Genomic DNA, 20,846 nt, shown 5'->3' with positions numbered 1-20,846 from the left:
ATCTATTGTATCATACACTCTGAAAATTTTCATCATTACTTCATTGATGTCAACCCTTGTGTAAGATTCATCAGTATTCAAAAGGGTGTTCATATTATTAATGTAGTGTTGAAAATCCATTACTACAATAGGACCACCTTTATCAGCTGGTGTAATAATAATGTTCCTGTCTGTTTTCAGATCCTGCAGGGCTTTCCTTTCTAAGTAGGTCAAATTTGTTTTCTTATGTCTCTTAACTCTATTTTTGTCTCTATTGGAATAATATGTGTGTAAATCACTCTCAACGAGTTTGGTGAATGTGTCTAATACAGGGTGTAGCATAGGTGTATAGGTGCTCACCGGTTTGAAAATATCTGTCACTCTATCATTGTCAGCAAGTCCAAAGTCTAGTCTCAACTGTACATTTCTAGCAAATAGCTTCATGTCAATAATGGAATCAGTTATTTCACTGGTTTTACTGGGTATGAAAGAAAGACCCTTGTTAAGGACCTGTTCTTCATATCCAGTAAGCTCTCTCTTGGATAAGTTAATAACTAAAGATTCCCTTTCTTTCCCCACATCTTTTTTAAGGTGGGTCCTACTTGCTCCATATCCGTTACCTTCCTTTTCTGTCTCCCCCTGCTCATAGAGCGAGATCTCCCTCCGAACCGGGGGGACTGAATGGGGAAAGGGACTTCATGCCTAGGAGCCATATTGTCGGTAGCTTTCCCATTATCTATAGAAACAATCTTTTTCTTTACTACTGTCAAATCACCATTCTTGGTGTTAATAGAATTTACTATGCCTCTAACATTGGTAGAAGCATTATTTTCCAAACACATAGGCTTCCCTTTGGTTTGGATAACCATGGGGTACAAATTCACATTATTAGTATTTCTATTCAGGCTCTCCTCTACACCAGTAGCTGCACTGTCAGTGATTAAAACATCATTAGTTGAAACATCATCAGTCAATACATCAATAATATTAACATCATTACTACTGCCATTCTTACTATTCAAATTACACATTTCAACCTCTTTCTGTCCTGTATTGTGCAAATTCACATTGGTTAAAGCAGTTCTAGGCCAAGTGAAGACATGGCCATTTTTAAAATCAATAACATCCCTCTCAATTTTAGTCTTCTTTTGATTAGTTAATCTCCTCTCATATAAAAGAACATTGTCCATCAGTCTATCAAGACCCAAAGTTTTTTTGGAAGTTTGATACTTCACATTGATCTGTCTGTATGTCTCAGTCACTTTTTCTCTAATCAACTCCTCCTCGGGTCTATGATACTCAATAAGGAGTTTCATGTAATTAAAACTTAGGTCCATGTTTAATTTCTGCCATTTTAATAAAAGTTCGGGGTAATGGTTACCTGTGGTAGGCATCTTAAGGACACGAAGCCCTCTAGGTATGATCCGTTTCTTCAGACAAGCCTCAAAATGCTGCCGTTGCAGCTGTAGCCTTTTCAGTTTCAAAAGATCGATCGAAAAGGAAGGTAACGGATATGGAGCAAGTAGGACCCACCTTAAAAAAGATGTGGGGAAAGAAAGGGAATCTTTAGTTATTAACTTCTCCAAGAGAGAGCTTACTGGATATGAAGAACAGGTCCTTAACAAGGGTCTTTCTTTCATACCCAGTAAAACCAGTGAAATAACTGATTCCATTATTGACATGAAGCTATTTGCTAGAAATGTACAGTTGAGACTAGACTTTGGACTTGCTGACAATGATAGAGTGACAGATATTTTCAAACCGGTGAGCACCTATACACCTATGCTACACCCTGTATTAGACACATTCACCAAACTCGTTGAGAGTAATTTACACACATATTATTCCAATAGAGACAAAAATAGAGTTAAGAGACATAAGAAAACAAATTTGACCTACTTAGAAAGGAAAGCCCTGCAGGATCTGAAAACAGACAGGAACATTATTATTACACCAGCTGATAAAGGTGGTCCTATTGTAGTAATGGATTTTCAACACTACATTAATAATATGAACACCCTTTTGAATACTGATGAATCTTACACAAGGGTTGACATCAATGAAGTAATGATGAAAATTTTCAGAGTGTATGATACAATAGATGATTTGTTTAGAAGTAGGTTGATTAGGAAAGATTTTTATAAGTTCCTTAAGGTGAATCATCCACTCATACCTATACTAAAGGGCCTACCTAAAGTGCATAAGGGTTTGGCAAACCCCCCGATGAGACCCATTGTATCTGGCCGAGTTGGTTGACCGAACCGTTCTCTTTGTTTGTAGAATATCATTTAAGGACTGTAGTTAATGAGAATCCCTATGTCTTGAGAGATAGTAAGCATTTTTTGTTAGACTTGTATGAATTTATGTCAGGGTTGGGTGATGGAATAGATTATTTCATGGTAACACTTGATGTGAGAAGTTTGTTCACAGTTATTCCTAATAAGATAGGTGTAGAAAGTGTACAGAATTATCTGAGAAAGTACACTAAAATGGACATCCAGTTCATTGAGTTGTTGGCCCTATTTTTGGAAATTATTTTAGAAAACAATATATTTTTCTTTAATGAAGACATGTATATACAGAATGATGGCGTAGCTATGGGCACCTCTTGTGCCAATAGCTACGCCAACATCGTTATGGCAGAATGGGAGAAAGAAATATTATTCCCTTCCAAACACTTCAGACAACATGCACTTTTCTACAAAAGATTTGTAGACGACCTTTTTTTGATTTGGGTAGGCAGTGAACTTTCTTTACTGGAGTTTGAAAAAGAAATCAATGGATTTACTGACTATTTAAAATTTTCTATGAATTATTCTAAGGAGTTTATCCCTTACTTAGATGTTAACATCATGAGGCTACCTAATGGTATCGTCAACACGTCTGTGCATAGGAAAGAATGTTTTAGGAACACTCTATTACACAGAAGTAGTATGCATCCTAAGCACATTTTTGAGAATGTTGTTAAGGGCCAAATTATGAGGGCCTCCAGACTTAATCCCACAGAGGCTGGTTATAGAGATGAATTGAAGGGATTGAAAGATAGACTAGTGGAAAGAGACTACAATGCTATACAAATCGAAGAAACTACAGTGGAGGTACTAGCTATGAGAGATACTAGAGCTAAACCCTATTTCTCAAATACAATAGAGATCAGGAGAGAAAGCAACCATGAAGATGTAGTACATGGGTCCAATTGTGTTAATGTACCTCTTTTCTATACCAGTGACATCTTTGACATTAGAGCCATAATAGACAAACACTGGCATGTACTAGGGGTAGAAGATTCCATTAGTAGTTTGGTTGGGGTTAGACCAAGGTTTTGCTATAAGAATAGTTTGAACCTGAGGAGGATATTATGCCACAAGAGCTATAAAGATATACATACGCACTCCAACAACACCATTCCTTGTAGTAATTGTAACCAGTGTACCTTTATTAATACAGACACTGCTTTTAAACCACCTTTGTTAGACAGAACTTTCAATTTTTTCACTGGGACCAATTGTAGGATGGTAAATGTCATCTATTTAGCTTTATGTTGCTCCTGCACAGCGTTCTATATTGGTAAAACCAATAGACAACTGAGAGAAAGGATCAGGGAGCATGTTTATTGCATGAGGGTAGGTGATGAAAGGAACGCTTTAGCCAAACATCATAAAGCCAAAGGTCCTGCACACACTTTGTTTTCTTGTTATACAGACAGTAGATCCTAACTCTAGGGGTGGTGACCTAGAGAATCTTACTTTAGAAATGGAAACTAAATGGATTATCAGATGCAAGGCAGATTTTTTGCCTGGGCTTAATGATAAAATTAGCCTACACCCGTTCCTTAAAAAAAGAAGGCTTAGGAGGGTGATGAAATAATAAGACTTTAGGAGCCCACAGCTTAGTTTTATCCTCACATTTTTAGGATGTTTTCTATTAGATAGTTATTGTTCGTATATCTTAGAAATGTTATCATTACATTTTGTTATTCAACAAAATTTGGTTATTATTTTTTATATACTGAACATTTACTATGTATTGTAGCACCATCTAGTGGATGTTTGGTAAGCTGTAAACGTTTACGATGAATTGGAAAGATTTTAACATAATTAATTTATTCTTTATATAGTAGAAGGTATGATTTTGTTTAAGCTTTCTTGTATATCTTAAAGTTTCTATATTTATATTGTATAAGTTGAAGTACCAAGCACATGCTTCACATCCACATTTTTAAAATAATGTTTTAAAACAATGTTTTTAATTGAACAATTAATTAGTTAATTACGTAGAGTATATATGGACTGTGCTGTTGTTATTTCCTTGTACAGTCTGAAGAAGCCCTTCTGGGGTGAAAGCGCTCATTGAATAAAGGACGTTCCTATCCACATGCTCTGAGTTGGTGGTATATCTTAATGATTTTGGTGTCGAACTTGGTCATTGAAGTGTATTCTGCACTGTCAGCGGTTTACTGCCTTTGCTAGCACTAGCGTTTCACCTGCATTGAGTCGGTGGATTATTTTGGTGGTGATTTGGAGTTTACTTTGGTCCATTTTAACTTTTTGTGTTACGGCAGTTTTTAACTGCTTTGCAAGCATCGGCGTTCCTTCTGTGACTGTTTAAATGCTAGATAATGGTCTTAGTGTGGTGGTTGCATACTTGGATCTGTCAAAGAATTTTGATAGTATCACTCTTGCAACAATAAGTAATTCCTAGATAAAGTATGATGTAAAACCTTATTGTTATTGAATGGGTAAGGTGCTGGCTTGGGCATAGATATCAACATGTTAAATTCAGGGCCACTTTTTCAAAGTAGTCAGAAATTGCTACTGGTGTTCCAAAGGGGTCCATTTTAGGCCCTGTACTCTTCAACATTGTATTTCCTTTTTTTCCAATTAACACTTTGTCTGCATTCTGTGTGGACAACATTGTTTTATTTCATACCTAGATATGCTAATGACATTAGCATTGGTGGAATTTTAACACCACTATGAAATTATTTTGCTTCCAGTTTGTATATGTCCAGACTATTTGAATGGTTAAATAAAATGGGTTGTAATATCAGTCAGTCTAGGAGTGGTGTTATGCATTTTGGTAATTTCAGATCGGACCATATATATGACTGAATCCCGAGATGGTGGTCCATATATATGTTTTTAACTTTTTAAAAAAATGCATGTGTTGTTAAGGAGCATGCCATGAGTGTTATGAGCCTCCTCCTGAGAATGTTTTCAGCCACAATCGGTTGCAGTCCTATTGAAATTGTTTACAATGTATGTTACATCTAGAATTAACTGCAACTCATTGTTTTGCACATATTCAAGAGGTGACCTCTCCTTGTTGAAAATTGTTAAAATAAAATGTATTAACATTTTTTTAGATTTCAAATCAATCACAAATGAGGAAAGCTTAGCTAAACTTAAATTTTTTTCTGTTACTGGCAGACTGCGCCTGGTATTCCATGCGCTTTATGATGAAGAAACATAGCTTTTGTTAAATATTGACTGTTTGCCGTCGGGGAAAATTTCATGTGGGGCAAATTATGCCTTTAAAATCATATTCTATGAAACAAGCTATGTTTAAATCTACATTCATCAAAGTATTGTGAGGTTATGGAGTAAAAATGTAATTCATTAGTCATTCAAGAAGTCTTTAGATACTTGGTTTGGTTTTAATGTCTACTGTCTTACTTTGGAGCCCGTATTCTAGTCTTTGATCTATAAGCAGCTTTCTAGAAACTCTGAATCTAAGGCTGGAGTAAGTGGATTGACACAAACTGTGATGACTCATGATTAATTTTGTAATGTCTGTTATATGGTTTGCAGTGTTACAGTCGCTTGGTGACCTTTTTCCTTTCTAGAAGGGAGGAGAGACAGTGTGATGGTAAAAACAGTACCACAGCAATGCAGCTTAATATCATACAGTGTAAAACAACAAATTTCATTACAGTAGATCTCAGTGCAATACAGTATTATAAGAATCAACTGTATGCCACAGCATAATCCAAAAGACTGTCAGTGCAGTATTTGTAAGAGTACCTGGGTAGCAGGAACAGTTGCCACAGCACAGTATTTCATTGTTATGTTCGGTGCAATACCAAACTGTTAATGAATGAGTGAGCATCAGGGACTGGTGCCAGAGCACAGTATTTCAGTGTTGTGTTCAGTGAAGTACCAAACTGTTAGTGAATGAGTGAGCAATAGGAACGGGTGTCACAGCACAGTATTTCGGTTTTATGTTCAGTGCAGTATCAAACTGTTAGTGATTGAGTGAGCATCAGGCACAGGTGTCAAAGCACATTATTTTAGTGATGTTCTTCGTGTTTCACTGTTGCAGTCATTACATTTGGGCAATCTGCTGGCAGGTTGCCCTCAGTCGGCCCGACTAACAAAGTCCCGGGTCCTGCATCGGCCATTGTCCCCTCCTCCATGACGTCAGGGGTACAAAACATGCGGCCAACGCCACTACAACAGTCTTTCTTGCCGCGAGGTGCCCGAAGCAGAAGCAGTTCGCAAGCGTCGGTCGGCCAACTCCTGAAATTTTAATTTTCAAGTTTCAGAACTGAAGTCTTCTACTAAAAGCTAAGTGCCCCGTTGGGGAAACTTTTTCTTGCTCCTTACCGATGTCAGTAAAAGTTAATAATTGTTTTACTTGTGGGAAGCAAATACCTCATAAGGATTTTCATTTGTACTGTGTTCCTTGCCTAGGCCCTGACCACAACGTGCCTTGCTGTCAGTTTTGTGCAAAATTTAATCAACGCACTATTAAAAGTCGGTATGTTTTTGCTTCTAAATATTTTGGCTCAAGATTTAACTATCCAGAAATGTCGTCGGTTAGCAATCCGACTACCGGAATACCTAAAAAACGCAAAGAAAAAGGCAGAGACAGACCGTCGCAGTCCAAAACCAATGATGAATCTTCTCCTAAGCCAGTTGCTGGTTCGCTGGTACTCAGTGAGGCGCTTTCGCAGCCCCTAATACCGCTACTTTTGATTTGCAGGCCTCTACTGAGACCCATTCGGAGTCCGGTATGCCACAAGGTACTTTTAAGTATTGAACCTGCGGATGTCTCTACCTTGGATGGGTCCAGAACTGCTGAGCAGGCACCGGCTTCTGAGGGTGTTTCCAGGCCTAAAGATTTGTATATTAAACCGACACTATCTTCAAAACTAAGGCCAAAAACTACTTCTGTGTCTAAAAAAAACGACACTTGGGCCACGTGTACAGGCCCCAGTGCCTAAAAAACAAATGATCAAAATGGCTGAGGATTTAATTACCTTGATCAGGGGTACCCATCCCCCTCCTGCTAAGAGGCCTAGGCAAGGCACTGACCATGAATCTTTAGATCAGGTTTCTATTTCTTCTGATTCCTCTTCTGATCAGGAATTATCTATTCCCACTTATGAGGATTCTGATGCAGAAGATTCCATCCCTTCTGCTTCTCCTCCTGAAGATTTTTCTTTTGGAGAAACTCTGCATACCTTAAGGGAACACTTTCACTGGGAGAGTCAGGATTTCTCAGAATCTAAAGAGACTTGGGGATTTTATTCTTCTTCCTCAGCATAGGCCTTTGGCTATGCCTCCAGTTCTAGACATTGTTGATGATGTTTTCTCAGAATCCAGTATGACCCCTGATTCCCTGCCTCCAGCTCCTAGTAAGCCAGACAGATACTACAGGGTTCCTGACTCCCACAAATTCCTTTTTAAAAACCCTACTGCTGACCCTGAAACCATTTCTCAGGGTCCCAAGGGTGTTAAGGCCTCTACAGCTAAAAATCCCTACCCCTTCTGAGAGAAATTCCAGAGCGCTGGATAGATGGGGTTAGAAGGTTTACACGTCCGCAACCTTGGCAATCAGGGCTTTAAATTGTCAATTTCATATGCTTAAATATCAACAGCATGTCATGGGTTTACTTAAACAGAAGATTATGTTGATTTCTGACTATGTAGAAAATAAAGAGTTGCGGGATTTATTGCATTCAGCTGAACAAGTTGGAAAACATACTTTGCAGTGTGGTTTTGATTCCTTGGAGGCCTCTTGCAGGGCTGCTGTAACTGGATCTGTGATAAGAAGGCATGCTTGGCTCAAGGAGCAAAGTCTGCCTGACCATGTCAAAGCAAAATTGTTGGATGCTGCTTTACAACAGGACTGTCTATTTGGTAATAAGGCTGAAGAAGTTTTGAAAAAGATGGAACATAAAGCTAAATCTATGCAAACTGTGAAAGATTTCCTACAAGTGCAACCACCCAGGTTTAGTAGGCACTGGCCTACTAAGAACTGGTCCTTTCCAGTACCCACTAGAGCCGCTCAGGTCAAACCCAGACATTCCAAAGGCTCCAGGTTTCAGTCGCAAGGAACTTTTAGAACAAAGCAATGGGGTGCCTCCACCTCCAAATCTGGAAGCAACAAGGCACCTTCCTATGGTAAACAGTCTCAATGACTTTCCACTGCAGTCACCAAGCATTATCTTTTGGCCGCCTCTTTGGGGGGAAACTGGCGCTTCATGCACGAAACTGGCAATTGATTACCCAGGACAAATGGGTTTTAAATATAGTATCCCATGGATACAGATTTCATTTCCACACATTGCCAGTCCCAAACGGATGGCCAGACCTGCCTCCAAATCAGTGGGCAGAGGCCCAGAAACATGTTATGTCCCTCATGAATATGGGGGCTATTCAACCAGTACCAGAAAAGGAAAAAGGACAAGGTTTTTATTCAAGACTTTTCCTGGTACCCAGAAAAGACAAATCATGGCATCCAGTCCTGGACTTATCCATTCTAAATACATTTCTGGACATTCCAAAATTCAAGATGCTGACTTTTCAACAGTTACTACCTATGCTAGGCAAGGATGCCTGGTTGGTAACTCTAGACTTAAAAGAGGCATACCTGCGTATCCCAATCAGGGAATCTTGCAGAAGATACCTACACTTCAAAGCAGGCTATTTGCATTACCAGTTCTCTGCACTGCCCTTTGGCTTATCTACTGCGCCCAGGGTCTTCACAAAGTGCCTGGCACCAGTAATTGCATTTTGCAGGCAAAGAAATATTCAAATTTATCCATACCTGTACGATTGTCTAATTCAGGCAGAAAGCAAGGACACTCTTCTAAAACATCTGGCGTTTGTAAAAAGGCTTCTAACTTGTCTAGGGTACACCATAAACGAAAATAAATCACAACTGGTACCCTCTAAAATAATTACATTCCTGGGTGCAAGCTTGAATACAACTGCCCAGATGACTTACCTTACACCAGAAAAACAAATTCAGTTGATGACTGACTTCAAACAGGTGGCCACAAAAACCCAGTTATCTGCAAGACAAATTCTGCAGGCCTTGGGGTTCATGGCCTCCTGCATTCTTCTAATTCCATATGGAAGACTGCATATGAGGAAACTTCAATGGTACCTAAAAAGCTTATGGAGTCAACATTGTCACAGCCTGGAAACAATGATTCCTATCATTCCTTGCCTACAACTAGAGTTCCTATGATGGGCAGAGGCCTGCCACCAAAACAAGGGAGTGTCATTCATTCCACCCCCTGCCACCCAAACCCTGACAACAGACGCATCAGACTATGCTTGGGGGGCACATCTGGCAGGGAGATGCATTCAGGGCCAATGGAGCCCAAATCAAATGCACCTACATATCAATCAGAAAGAGATGCTAGCTCTACAGAATGCTCTGACAGCCTTCAAGGACTATCTCCATCCAGGACAACTACTGATAAAGACAGACAACACCACAGTAATGTGGTACATAAACAAGCAGGGGGGTACACATTCCTACCCGCTTTGCAGACTAGCCATGGCATTGTGGAACACTGCCTTGACTTATCAAATGCATCTACAAGCTCAATTCCTGCCGGGAAAGCAAAATACTCTGGCAGATGAACTAAGCAGAAATTTTATGGATTCACAAGTCTTCAGCATGTTGGCATGCAAATGGGGGGGGGGGGGGCCCAGACATAGATCTTTTTGCCTCACCCCAGAACTATCAGTTGGACAAATTCTGCACAAGAATTCATCACAAAAAAGCATGGAAAGTGGATGCTCTATCCTTCAGCTGTGAAAACCTATCAGTCTATGCCTTTCCCCCTCTGCCCTGTTCTCTAAGGTCTTACTAAAAGTCAGACAGGAAAAACCAAAAATGATTTTGATTGCTCCAGACTGGTCTCTCCAAGACTGGTACCTGCTCCTGCGCAATATGTCGCACCTTCCTCCATGGTACCTGCCTCAGACACCTCACCTACTGTCTCAGCAGAACTATCAAATTCTGCACACTCAGCTCCAAACTTTGAATCTGGCAGCATGGCTAATCAACTAATTTCACCAGTTACATCTCTCAGCAAACCTGTGATGGATGTCATTTTGGAGGCTAGAAAACCTAGTACTAGAAAATTTTATGCTGACAAATGGAAAAGATTCTGTGCCTGGAACCAATCACAAGTAATAATTACAACAATGCCCAATATTCCTCAGATTCTGCCATACTTAACTGAGATGCTTCACAAGGGCCTATCTTTTTCTTCCATAAAAATCCATGCCTCTGCCATTTCAGCTCATTGCAACACAGAGGGGGCCAAAAATTTAAGACCTCCCAGGAGAGCACCAACTCCTGCATGGGACCTCAATTTTGTTTTGGAAAAACTCACTTTGCCTCCTTTAGAGCCATCTGCTACTGCAGATCTAAAATTTCTCTCTTGGAAAACAGCTTTTCTTTTAGCAGTCACTTCAGCTAAAAGGATTTCAAAACTACAGGCTCTTATGGCAGTGGAGCCTTTCATTATTTTTTACCCTGACAGGGTGGCTCTCAGGACCAATCCATCCTTTATGCCTAAAGTGGTATCTAGTGTGGCCCTTAATCAGACCATTCATCTGCCAACTTTCTTCCCAAATCCACAGAACAAGTGTGAGCGGATTCTGCATTCATTGGATGTACACAGACAACTAAGATTCTACTTAAACAGGGCAAAAGCTCTAAGAAAATCTGAGCAATTACTGTGGCATTTGCTGCAGGGGCAGAGGGAAAGGCTATTTCAAGAAAGACTGTTTCCAAATGGATAAGCCATTGTATTTGTTTCTGCTATATGCACCATGGTAAACCTGTCCCCAAGGGGATCAGATCTTATTCCACCAGGGGTTCTTACCAGAGACATTCTAGAAGCTGCTACCTGGAGCTCAGTTCATACGTTCACCAAACATTACCATTTACCTCTCTTCTCTAAATCCAGAGCAGACTTTACCACTGCTGTCCTGCACGGCCTTATAGCTGCTCCTAATGCTGTATAAATCCATCCTCCCAACCATAGCTTTGGGATTCTACCCAAATGTAATGACTGCAACAGTGAAACATGAAGAACATAGTACAATTGTGTACACTTACCATAAATGTAGATGTTCGAGTGTATTCACTGTTGCAGTCCTGGTTACCCTCCCTTCAGCCCCCCATTTTTCTCTAACTATACCTCTCATTTCTGTTACTATCTTTAAAAGCCTTTTTGGTGTATTTGCTTTTGTGTGGAGGTATACGTTTTGTGTTTTCTATTCTACATTATATATATATATATATATATATATTTTTTTTTTTTTTTGCTCCCCATTTGGGGGGGCACCTGACATCTGAGGCAAGAAAGGCTGATGTAGTGGCATTGGCTGCATGTTTTGTACCCCTTAAGGCCTGACATCATGGAGGAGGGGACAGAGGCTAACACAGGACCCGGGATTTTGTTAGTTGGGCCGACGAGGGCAACCTGCCAGCAGATTGCCCAAATGTAATGACTGCAACAGTGAATACACTCAAACATCTACATTTATGGTAAGTGTACACAACTGTACTTTATGTTCATTGCAATATCAAATTATTAGTGAATGAATGAGCAGCAACATTTGATGCCACAGCACATTATTTCAGTGTTATGCTCAGTGCAGTATCAAACTGTTAGCGAATGAATGAGCATCAAGCACAGGTCCTGCAGCATAGTATTCAGCGTTATGTTCAGTGCAGTATTAAACTGTCAGTGAATGAATGAGCATCAAGCACAGGTGCCTCAGCATAGTATTTCAGTGATGTCCTTCAAGAATGCAACTGCAGTCCTTACATATGGGTTGGGTTGTCCTGCCTCAAGCAGCCCTCGGTCGGCCGGATTCCAAAGTCTGGGTCCGGCGTCGGCTGATGTCGCCTCCTCCCCGACGTCAGAGCGGCTGGGGTATAAAAGCATCAGCCGACGCCATCTTCCTCAGTCTTTCTTGCTGCGCGGTGCCCGAAGCAGAAGCAGTTCGCAAGTGCCGGTCGGTCAGCTCCTGTGTTTTACTTATCCGAAGTCATCAAAAAGCTAAGTACCCCGTTGGGGAACCTTTTCTTGCCTCAGCCGATGTCAGACAAAATTGAAAAAGTTAATAATTGTTTGTCTTGTGGTAAACAAATACCCCATAAGGACTTCAATTCTTACTGCCTTCCCTGCCTTGGCCCAGACCACGACATCTCGGCCTGTGCTGCCTGTGCTTGCTTCAATAAGCGCACTCTCAGGCGCTGGGCAGAGTTTGCCGAAGACTTTTTTGGCGATAAATACTGTTATATCATGCCGTCGGAACAACCGGCACCACATATTTCCAAAAAACGGAAAGACCGGGACCGAAATCCTCGGCCCACGACTTCCACCGACACCACAAAAAAAACTACCTCGAGTTCATCGGTCTCTTCTGAGGTGGTTGTTCCGTCGATTCGGACCGACGACATCGCTTTACCGATCACTCCGTCCCTGGAGCCTGCGCCGGTGCCGGTTGTGGATTTTCCTCCAGAATCTGTAGCCCAAGATTTACCTGAGACCATACCGGTGGACAAGGTGACTCCAGCACGTGGGGCAGCTAGGCCTCCTATGTCTATGTCTATCAAGGCCTATACACGTGCTAAGGCTGCCAGCCATGCTAAGTCTCACCCTCCTAAAGTTTTGCCTCAGCCCACTACTGATAAGCAAATCATGACCTTAGCTGCAGATTTGATTTCCTTAATCCGAGGCTCCCAGGCCCATCCTGACAGAGGTTCTCGGCCTCCTTCTGACAAAAGGCCCAGGGTTGAGCACCCAGACACCCTTTCTTCTGATGAAGCTACTGCTGACTCTGATCACTCAAGACACCCAGGAAGAATCCTTCCAGGCCTATGAGGATTCTGATGCGGAGGATTCTATTCCTTCTGCTTCTCCTCCTGAGGATATTTCTTTTGGGGAAATTCTCCATTCCATGAGAGAGCATTTTCAGTGGCAAGGCCAGGAATTTTCTGACTCCAGGAAGCAGCTTCGTACCTTCCTTAAGCTTCCCCAACACAGGCCTTTAGCTATCCCCCCTGTGTTAGATGTACTGGATGATGTGTATGCAGATTCGAGTACTTCACCTGACTCTCTCCCCCCTGCTCCTGTCAAGCCAGACAGATACTACAGGGTTCCTGAATCTCACAAGCATTTCTTTAAGGCCCATACTGTGGATCTAGAAACAATTTCTCAGGGGCCCAAAGAGGTGGCCACATCCACGGCCAAAAATCCTTTGCCCTCAGACAGGGAAGCTAGGTCACTGGAGAGGTGGGGCAAAAAAGTTTATACCTCAACCACTCTTGCCATGAGAGCCCTTAATTGCCTTTTACATATGTTTCAGTATCAGGATTTCTTGATGGATGATTTGCAGAAAAAGTTAGCCTCTCCTGAGCCTTTAGACAGAAAGGCCTTGCAGGATTTGGTCCATAACACTCAGCAGGTTAGCAGTCATTTTCTTCAGTGTGGTTATGATGCATTGGAAGCTTCATGTAGGGCAGCTATGACAGGGGTAGTCATACGTAGACATGCATGGTTGAAAGAACAGGCATTGCCAGATCATGTTAAAGTAAAGCTTCTAGATGCACCTCTGGAAAAACACAAGCTATTTGGTGCTAATGTTCAAGATGTGTTGAAATCAATTGAGGAAAAGGCAAAATCAGTGCAAACAGTCAAGGATTTCCTCCAGGTTCAGCCACCACGGTTCAGCAGGAATTGGCCTTCTAAGAACTGGTCCTTTCCGGACACTGACAAATTTCAAAGGGGAAAGAACAGACATGCCCAAGGAAGAGGGCAATACAGAGGCTCCTACAGAAGCTGCCAATGGCAACCGATAATCACAGGGGTGGCGCAGGGACATCCCCTGCCCCACAGGGACCATCACAATGACTTGACTTTGGCACCACCTACCAAGGCTCAAAGAGAAGCACCTTTAGGCGGAAAATTATCCTTATTTTCAAAAAACTGGCACATTTTAACAAAGGACAAATGGATTCTGGACATAATAGACCAAGGCTACAGGTTCCACTTCCATCCTTTACCAACAAAGCAAGGCATGCCAAACCTGCCACAAAATCAAAGGGCAGAGGCTTTCGAACAAGTCACAAAGCTGATAAAAATAAAAGCAATAGAAAAGGTTCCTCCTCAGGAACAAGGCCAGGGATTTTATTCAAGACTGTTCCTTGTTCCAAGAAAAGAAAATCAATGGAGGCCTATACTGGACTTGTCCGCTCTAAACACCTTTCTCATTGTACCAAAATTCAAAATGCTGACACTGCAGCAATTCCTTCCCATGCTGGGCAAGGGGTCTTGGCTGGTTACTCTGGACCTCAAGGAGGCATACCTGCATGTCCCAATCAGACAAAGTTGCAGAAGATACCTCAGATTTCTTGCAGGGTCAGAGCATTATCAATTCTCAGCATTGCCTTTTGGCTTATCTACTGTGCCCAGAGTATTCACGAAATGCCTGGCATCAGTAATTGCACACTGCAGACTCCAGGAGATACAAATATACCCTTACCTGGACGACTGCCTTATACAAGCGGACAGCAAGCAAGCCTTGACAAAAAACTTGAATTATGTCATTTACTTACTACAGGCTTTGGGATACACAGTCAACTTACAAATGTCAAGACTACTGTCATCCCAACAAACAATTTTTCTAGGAGCCAAACTAGACACACAATCGCAAATGGCTTACCTCACAGACGAGAAGCAAGAACAATTACAACAGTACTTCAAAAGCCTAGCAAGGCTCACCCAGATGACTGCAAGGAAAATCCTGCAGGCCCTGGGTTTTATGGCATCTTGCATTCTACTGATTCCACTGGCAAGACTTCACATGAGAAAACTACAATGGTACCTAAAAAGTTTATGGTCTCAACACAGCCACAACTTGGAAGCAATTATCCCACTCATCCCATGTCTACAAAGGGAATTTCTGTGGTGGGCTCAAGCAAGCCAGTCAAACAAAGGTATGCCTTTCAACAAACCTCCAACAAGCCAAACCATTACAACAGACGCCTCAGACCATGGATGGGGGGCGCACATGGAAGGCAGATGCATTCAGGGGCAATGGGCCCCCCAGGAAATCCATCTACACATCAATCAAAAAGAGATGTTAGCAGTAATTCATGCAATCGAGGCCTTCGGAATATATCTTCAACAAGGTCATCTGTTAATAAAGACAGACAACACCACTGTTATGTGGTACATAAACAAGCAGGGAGGTACTCATTCTTACCCTCTTTGCAGACTAACAATGGCTCTTTGGGAAAAATCCCTGAAACTGGACATGCAGCTGCAATCCCAGTTTGTTCCGGGCAGGGACAATGTTCTGGCGGACAGTCTAAGCAGAAACATCATGGACCCGCGCAAATGGATGCTACATCCAGACATTTTTGCTCAAATAACTCATGCATGGGGGAGGCCGGACATAGACCTCTTTGCCTCCCACCTCAATCATCATCTGAAAAAGTTCTGCTCGAGGACACACCATCCACAAGCCTGGAGAATAGATGCTCTCTCATTCAGCTGGAACTTGCTAACAATCTATGCATTCCCACCTCTACCATTAATGACCAAGGTGTTACTGAAAATCAAAGCAGAGCAACCAAAAGGCATCTTAATAGCTCCAGACTGGCCAAGACAACACTGGTATCCATTACTAAGGAGCATAACTTGCACCAAACCGTGGCCCCCCTGCCCCAATGGCCTCTACTCTTGACTCAGCACAATTACAGGACGGTTCATCCCAACCTGCAAACTTTACAGCTGACAGCCTGGAGGGTCCCATGATTTCTACCCATATCTCTCTTTCCAAGGAAGTTCAACAGATATTATTGGAAGCACGCAGACCCTCCACCAGAAAGGCTTACTCAGCCAAATGGAAGAGATTCAACATCTGGAATACCAACAAGGGACAGGATGCATCAGTAATGAGCATACCACACATACTAGAATACTTGGCAGAAATGCTGCATAATGGACTTTCATATTCTTCCATAAAAATACATGCTTCAGCAATTTCAGCAACATACAACACTGATCCACCTGTGTTTTCACATCCTTTGCTGAGACAATTTCTAAGAGGGATAAAAAATATCAAACCTCCCAGAAAGCCACCAGCGCCTGCATGGGACCTCAACTTCGTGCTGGAAAAGCTAACTCTTCCTCCTTTTGAACCAGCATCATCTGCAGAACTACAATTTCTTTCATGGAAAACAGTTTTCCTGTTGGCAATTACTTCAGCAAGAAGAGTCTCGGAGATACAGGCCCTCATGACAGTGCCTCCATTTCTCATTTTTCACCAGGACAGGGTTTCTTTAAGAACCAACCCTTCTTTTATGCCAAAAGTGATTTCCAGGGTGTCTCTGAACCAAGCAATTCACTTGCCCACTTTCTTCCCCAATCCTCAAAATAAGGGGGAAAAGCTGCTGCATACTTTGGACATTCACAGACAACTACGCTACTACTTGGACAGAACAAAGGCCAACAGAAAGTCTGACCAACTCTTTGTAGCATACGCTCCTGCAGTGCAAGGAAAGGCAATTTCCAAGCAAACTATTTCAAAATGGATTGGACATTGCATCAGATTCTGTTATTCTTTCCATGGAAAGGGTGTGCCAGCCAATATCAGGCCACACTCCACCAGAGCTACAGCCACCTCCACAGCCTTCCTAAGGGGGGTGGCTACAAAGGACATTCTAGAAGCTTCTACATGGAGCTCCGTGCATACATTTTCCAAGCACTACAATCTGCCTTTATATTCCAGATCCCGAGCAGGCTTTGCTTCGGCAGTCCTGCAGGGCATTTTAGCTACACCATCCTTATCTTAGAGCCTACCACCCCCAGCTTGGCTATGGTATTCAACCCATATGTAAGGACTGCAGTTGCATTCTTGAAGGACATAGTACAGTTTTGTACCTACCATAAATGTAGATGTCCGATAGATATGCAACTGCAGTCAGGTTTTCCCTCCCTCCTACCCCTCTGTTTATTGGGTCCTCTTCCCTCCTTTTATAATTAGCTGGGGATATATGTTATGGTGTATCTGTTTATTACTATTGTGTATGTCTGGAATTTTTTATCCAGTTTCTAAATTTAGCCTTCAATGGAGGGCACCTGGCATCTGGGGCAAGAAACACTGAGGAAGATGGCGTCGGCTGATGCTTTTATACCCCAGCCGCTCTGATGTCGGGGAGGAGGCGACATCAGCCGACGCCGGACCCAGACTTTGGAATCCGGCCGACCGAGGGCTACCTGAGGCAGGACAACCCATATGTAAGGACTGCAGTTGCATATCTATCGGGCATCTACATTTATGGTAGGTACAAAACTGTACTTTATGTTCAGTGTAGTATCAAACTGTTAGTGAATGAATGAGCATCAGGCACAGGTGCCACAGCATAGTATTTCAGCGTTATGTTCAGTGCAGTATTAAACTGTCAGTGAATGAATGAGCATCAGGCACAGGTGCCACAGCATACTATTTCAGTGTTATGTTCAGTGCAGTATCAAACTGTCAAAGAATGAATGAGCATCAGGCACAGGTGCCACAGCATAGTATTTCAGTGTTATGTTCACTGTTGTATCAAACTGTCAGAGAATGAATGAGCATCAGGCACAGGTGCCGTGGTATAGTATTTCAGTGTTATGTTCTGTGTAGTATCAAACTGTCAGTGAATGAATGAGCATCAGGCACAGGTGAATCAGCATAGTATTTCAGTGTTGTGTTCAGTACAGTATCAAACTGTTAGTGAATAAGTGAGCAACAGGAATGGGTGCTACAGGACAGTATTTCACCATTATGTTCAATGCAGTACCAAACTGTTAGTGAATAACTGAGAAGCAGGCACAGGTGCCACAGCACAGTATTTGTGTTATGTTAGGTGCAGTACCATACTGTTACTGAATGAGTGGTCATCAGGAACAGGTGCCACAGCGCAGTATTTCATTCTTTTGTTCAGTGTAGTATCAAATTGCTAGTGAATGACTGAGTATCAGTAACAGGTGCCAAAACACAGTATTTCAGTGTTATGTTCAGTGCAGTGTCCAACTGCTAGGCAGTGAGCATCAGGAACAGGTGCCACAGCACAGTATTTCAGTATTATGTTCATGTCCGCACTCCATCTTTCCAGGTGATGAAGATGGGAGGACTAGTTCAGATCGTGGTACAAGTAAATACATAACTTTGTTTACAAGCTCATCTGTGTAAAGTACCCTTTGTAGTCTTTGGCAAAGATAAGGCTGGCCTTAGGACCTGTCCCCAATTTTTGCATAAAGTTGTTGAAAATCTAGCTGACAGCTAGGCTATCCAGCTTTTAGTTTTTATCCCAAACCCCATAACAAGGCACAAGTACTCTTCCACTTTTTGAACTTGCATATGCAGCTGAGATTCTAACTTGACAGTATTAAGGATTTTAGTCAGACTGAGTAACTTGTTTGTATCATTTATATCAAGCAAACAAGGAAGAACTTGATCTAAGTTGGTGATATTCATGTGGTTATGGGCTGAATTTTCTCTTTCCATTACCAGGATGTAAAGTTAGTTGAAGGTAACTGCTACTACCCCAGCCTTTTTCAAAATTAATTCAGTGTAAAGCATTTCTGAGGCAGCCACACAGACCTCGAACTGACATCTTTTCCGGGCAGTACAAGCTGGAGATCATCTTCTGGAGCTGGTCAGGCTTTGCAGCTGCATTCTTTTAGGGTATTTGTGCTTCCCCACTCTGGGGTTTTGGTCATGTTGAATATAGGTTTATTCCTTTTCCATCTGTAAGGAATTCTACCCAAGTAGTGATACTTAGATTTTTACAGTAACATTACTGCTGCAGTATAGGCTCCCTTTGTCCATCCTTCTATCGCCTGAGGGAAGAAGGATTCTGTTCCTTGCTGAGGGAAGCACCGTCTCCAGAGGTAAATTGGTGATGTTCTAAATCGCCTATAGCTGTGTGCTTTTGAGTCAGTTTGTGTGTATGCTTGCATCATTTGATAGGTTGCCTTGCACCCACTGAGTGCTGGGAAACATTCTGACTCACCCATGATCATGCATTGGACTAAGTGCTGAATCAGAGAATGAATAAATATGTCAAAATAATTATTTAATGCCACTATCGTACATGCTACAGAATTTGTTATTTCTGCAGATATTGAGAAATATCAGTAAAAAATGAGATGCTGTATTGCTGAACTAGCATCCAAGGAGAGAGCAATGAGAGATTAGAATGTTGGAATAGCTTGGAAACTCTTCCCAGTACAACTTCCCAGCTTGGCAGATGATAGTAAACTAGATAAATGTATGTTGCTGATGTCATGCTGAGGGATTTAGGGAGTAGTTCTGTGAGAAGCACAGAATGGTGTAAATGTGGTACAGTTTTGTTTGATCTACATCCGTGTAGTATTTATTTCTAGAAATACAGACAATTGTAAAGTTTTGCATATGTTTAAGACATGACTAATGACATAATGTGGTCTTTCTTTACACCTGCACTTTTGGCAGTAAATGATCCCTTCTGCATGGTGTGTTGGCAGTAATGCACCTCTGTAGATGTAACTCTGAAAGGGCCAGTGCTCTCTATGGAAAATTGGAATTACTTCATCTGAAAGGCAGACAGTGAAACATTTCTGTTTTCTCTCTGATTTGTAGGTTGGTGTGAAAGGAAATCCTCAGGGATTCAACAGAGGACTGGACTGTGATGTCATTGTGGCTGAGGTAAGAGAATGTATAACTTCTGCCAATCTGTTTTCAGAGAGGATGACTAAGGGAGGGAAAGTTGTTTTTGCCGTTACAGAGGAATGATTGGTGTAATGTAGGTAATGTGATTTAGAGATGGGTATAAAAAAGTAATTTTATTGCTGCTAGAGGTTTGTCTGTTTATTTACTTCCCCTTGCTTTGTTAAATGTGGCACAAACAGTTGGTTAAAATGTTAATGCTGTCAAGGTTATTCTTGAGATTTGGATTTCCGAAGTGGCTGTACATTGAGTAACTGCTTAATTCTAGCTGTCCCACTGTGAAAACAGAAATTCAGCAGATAATGTTAGTGGACTTTTGTGTTTCTGTTTTAATTTCAGTAACTGGCTAGTAAGTGCACTGTCTGGATGCCATAAAAAAGAAATAGAGGACCTGAAAGAAAATCAGCTACAAAAGATGAGGGATAAAACACTGACTTGAGAAAGTACTGCAGCTGTTCAGCAAAAAGCAGTGCAAGCTCCAGACATGACTTCCAGTAACCTAAAGGAAAGCATAAGACAACTGCACACAGACCTGGTTAAAAGAAACAAAATACTGATGGAGTAGATCACCTCAAACAACAAAAGGCTGAAAAAAATAGAAGTAGCTTTAAACAGATACTCAGATGAAGTGATACAACTGCAAAAAATAAGAGGTTTAAATGAAGAAAAGGCTGGCTGAATATCAGACTGCTCAAGAAGACATTTAAAAAAATAATAGAATTAGAGGACAGCGCATGTAGGGAAAACCTGAGATTTTCAGCTGTACCAGAGAAACTGGAAGGAACAGACTGTATTAATTTTATGAAAGTACAAATATGCAACTGGACTGGTGTTCCACAGCAG

The 20,846-nt window shown here is 41.6% G+C and overlaps 1 protein-coding gene across 2 annotated transcripts in view; it reads left to right on the top strand.

Annotated features, from left to right (window-relative positions):
• The window catches only part of METTL3 (methyltransferase 3, N6-adenosine-methyltransferase complex catalytic subunit), a 1,113,102-nt gene that overhangs the window by 836,252 nt on the left and 256,004 nt on the right, over positions 1–20,846 (top strand). For both annotated transcript variants that reach the window (XM_044058241.1, XM_044058240.1), the window contains one exon: positions 19,917–19,982. In XM_044058241.1, the coding sequence (XP_043914176.1) occupies positions 19,917–19,982 (66 nt within the window). The remainder of the gene's footprint in view (positions 1–19,916; positions 19,983–20,846) is intronic.

The sequence above is a fragment of the Protopterus annectens genome, chromosome 16.part0 (assembly GCF_019279795.1).
Source record: "Protopterus annectens isolate FY-2018-M chromosome 16.part0, PAN1.0, whole genome shotgun sequence".
NCBI lineage: Eukaryota > Metazoa > Chordata > Ceratodontiformes > Protopteridae > Protopterus > Protopterus annectens.
The sequence above is the reverse complement of the archived record's forward strand: the minus strand, read 5'-3'. Positions and strand labels throughout refer to the sequence as shown.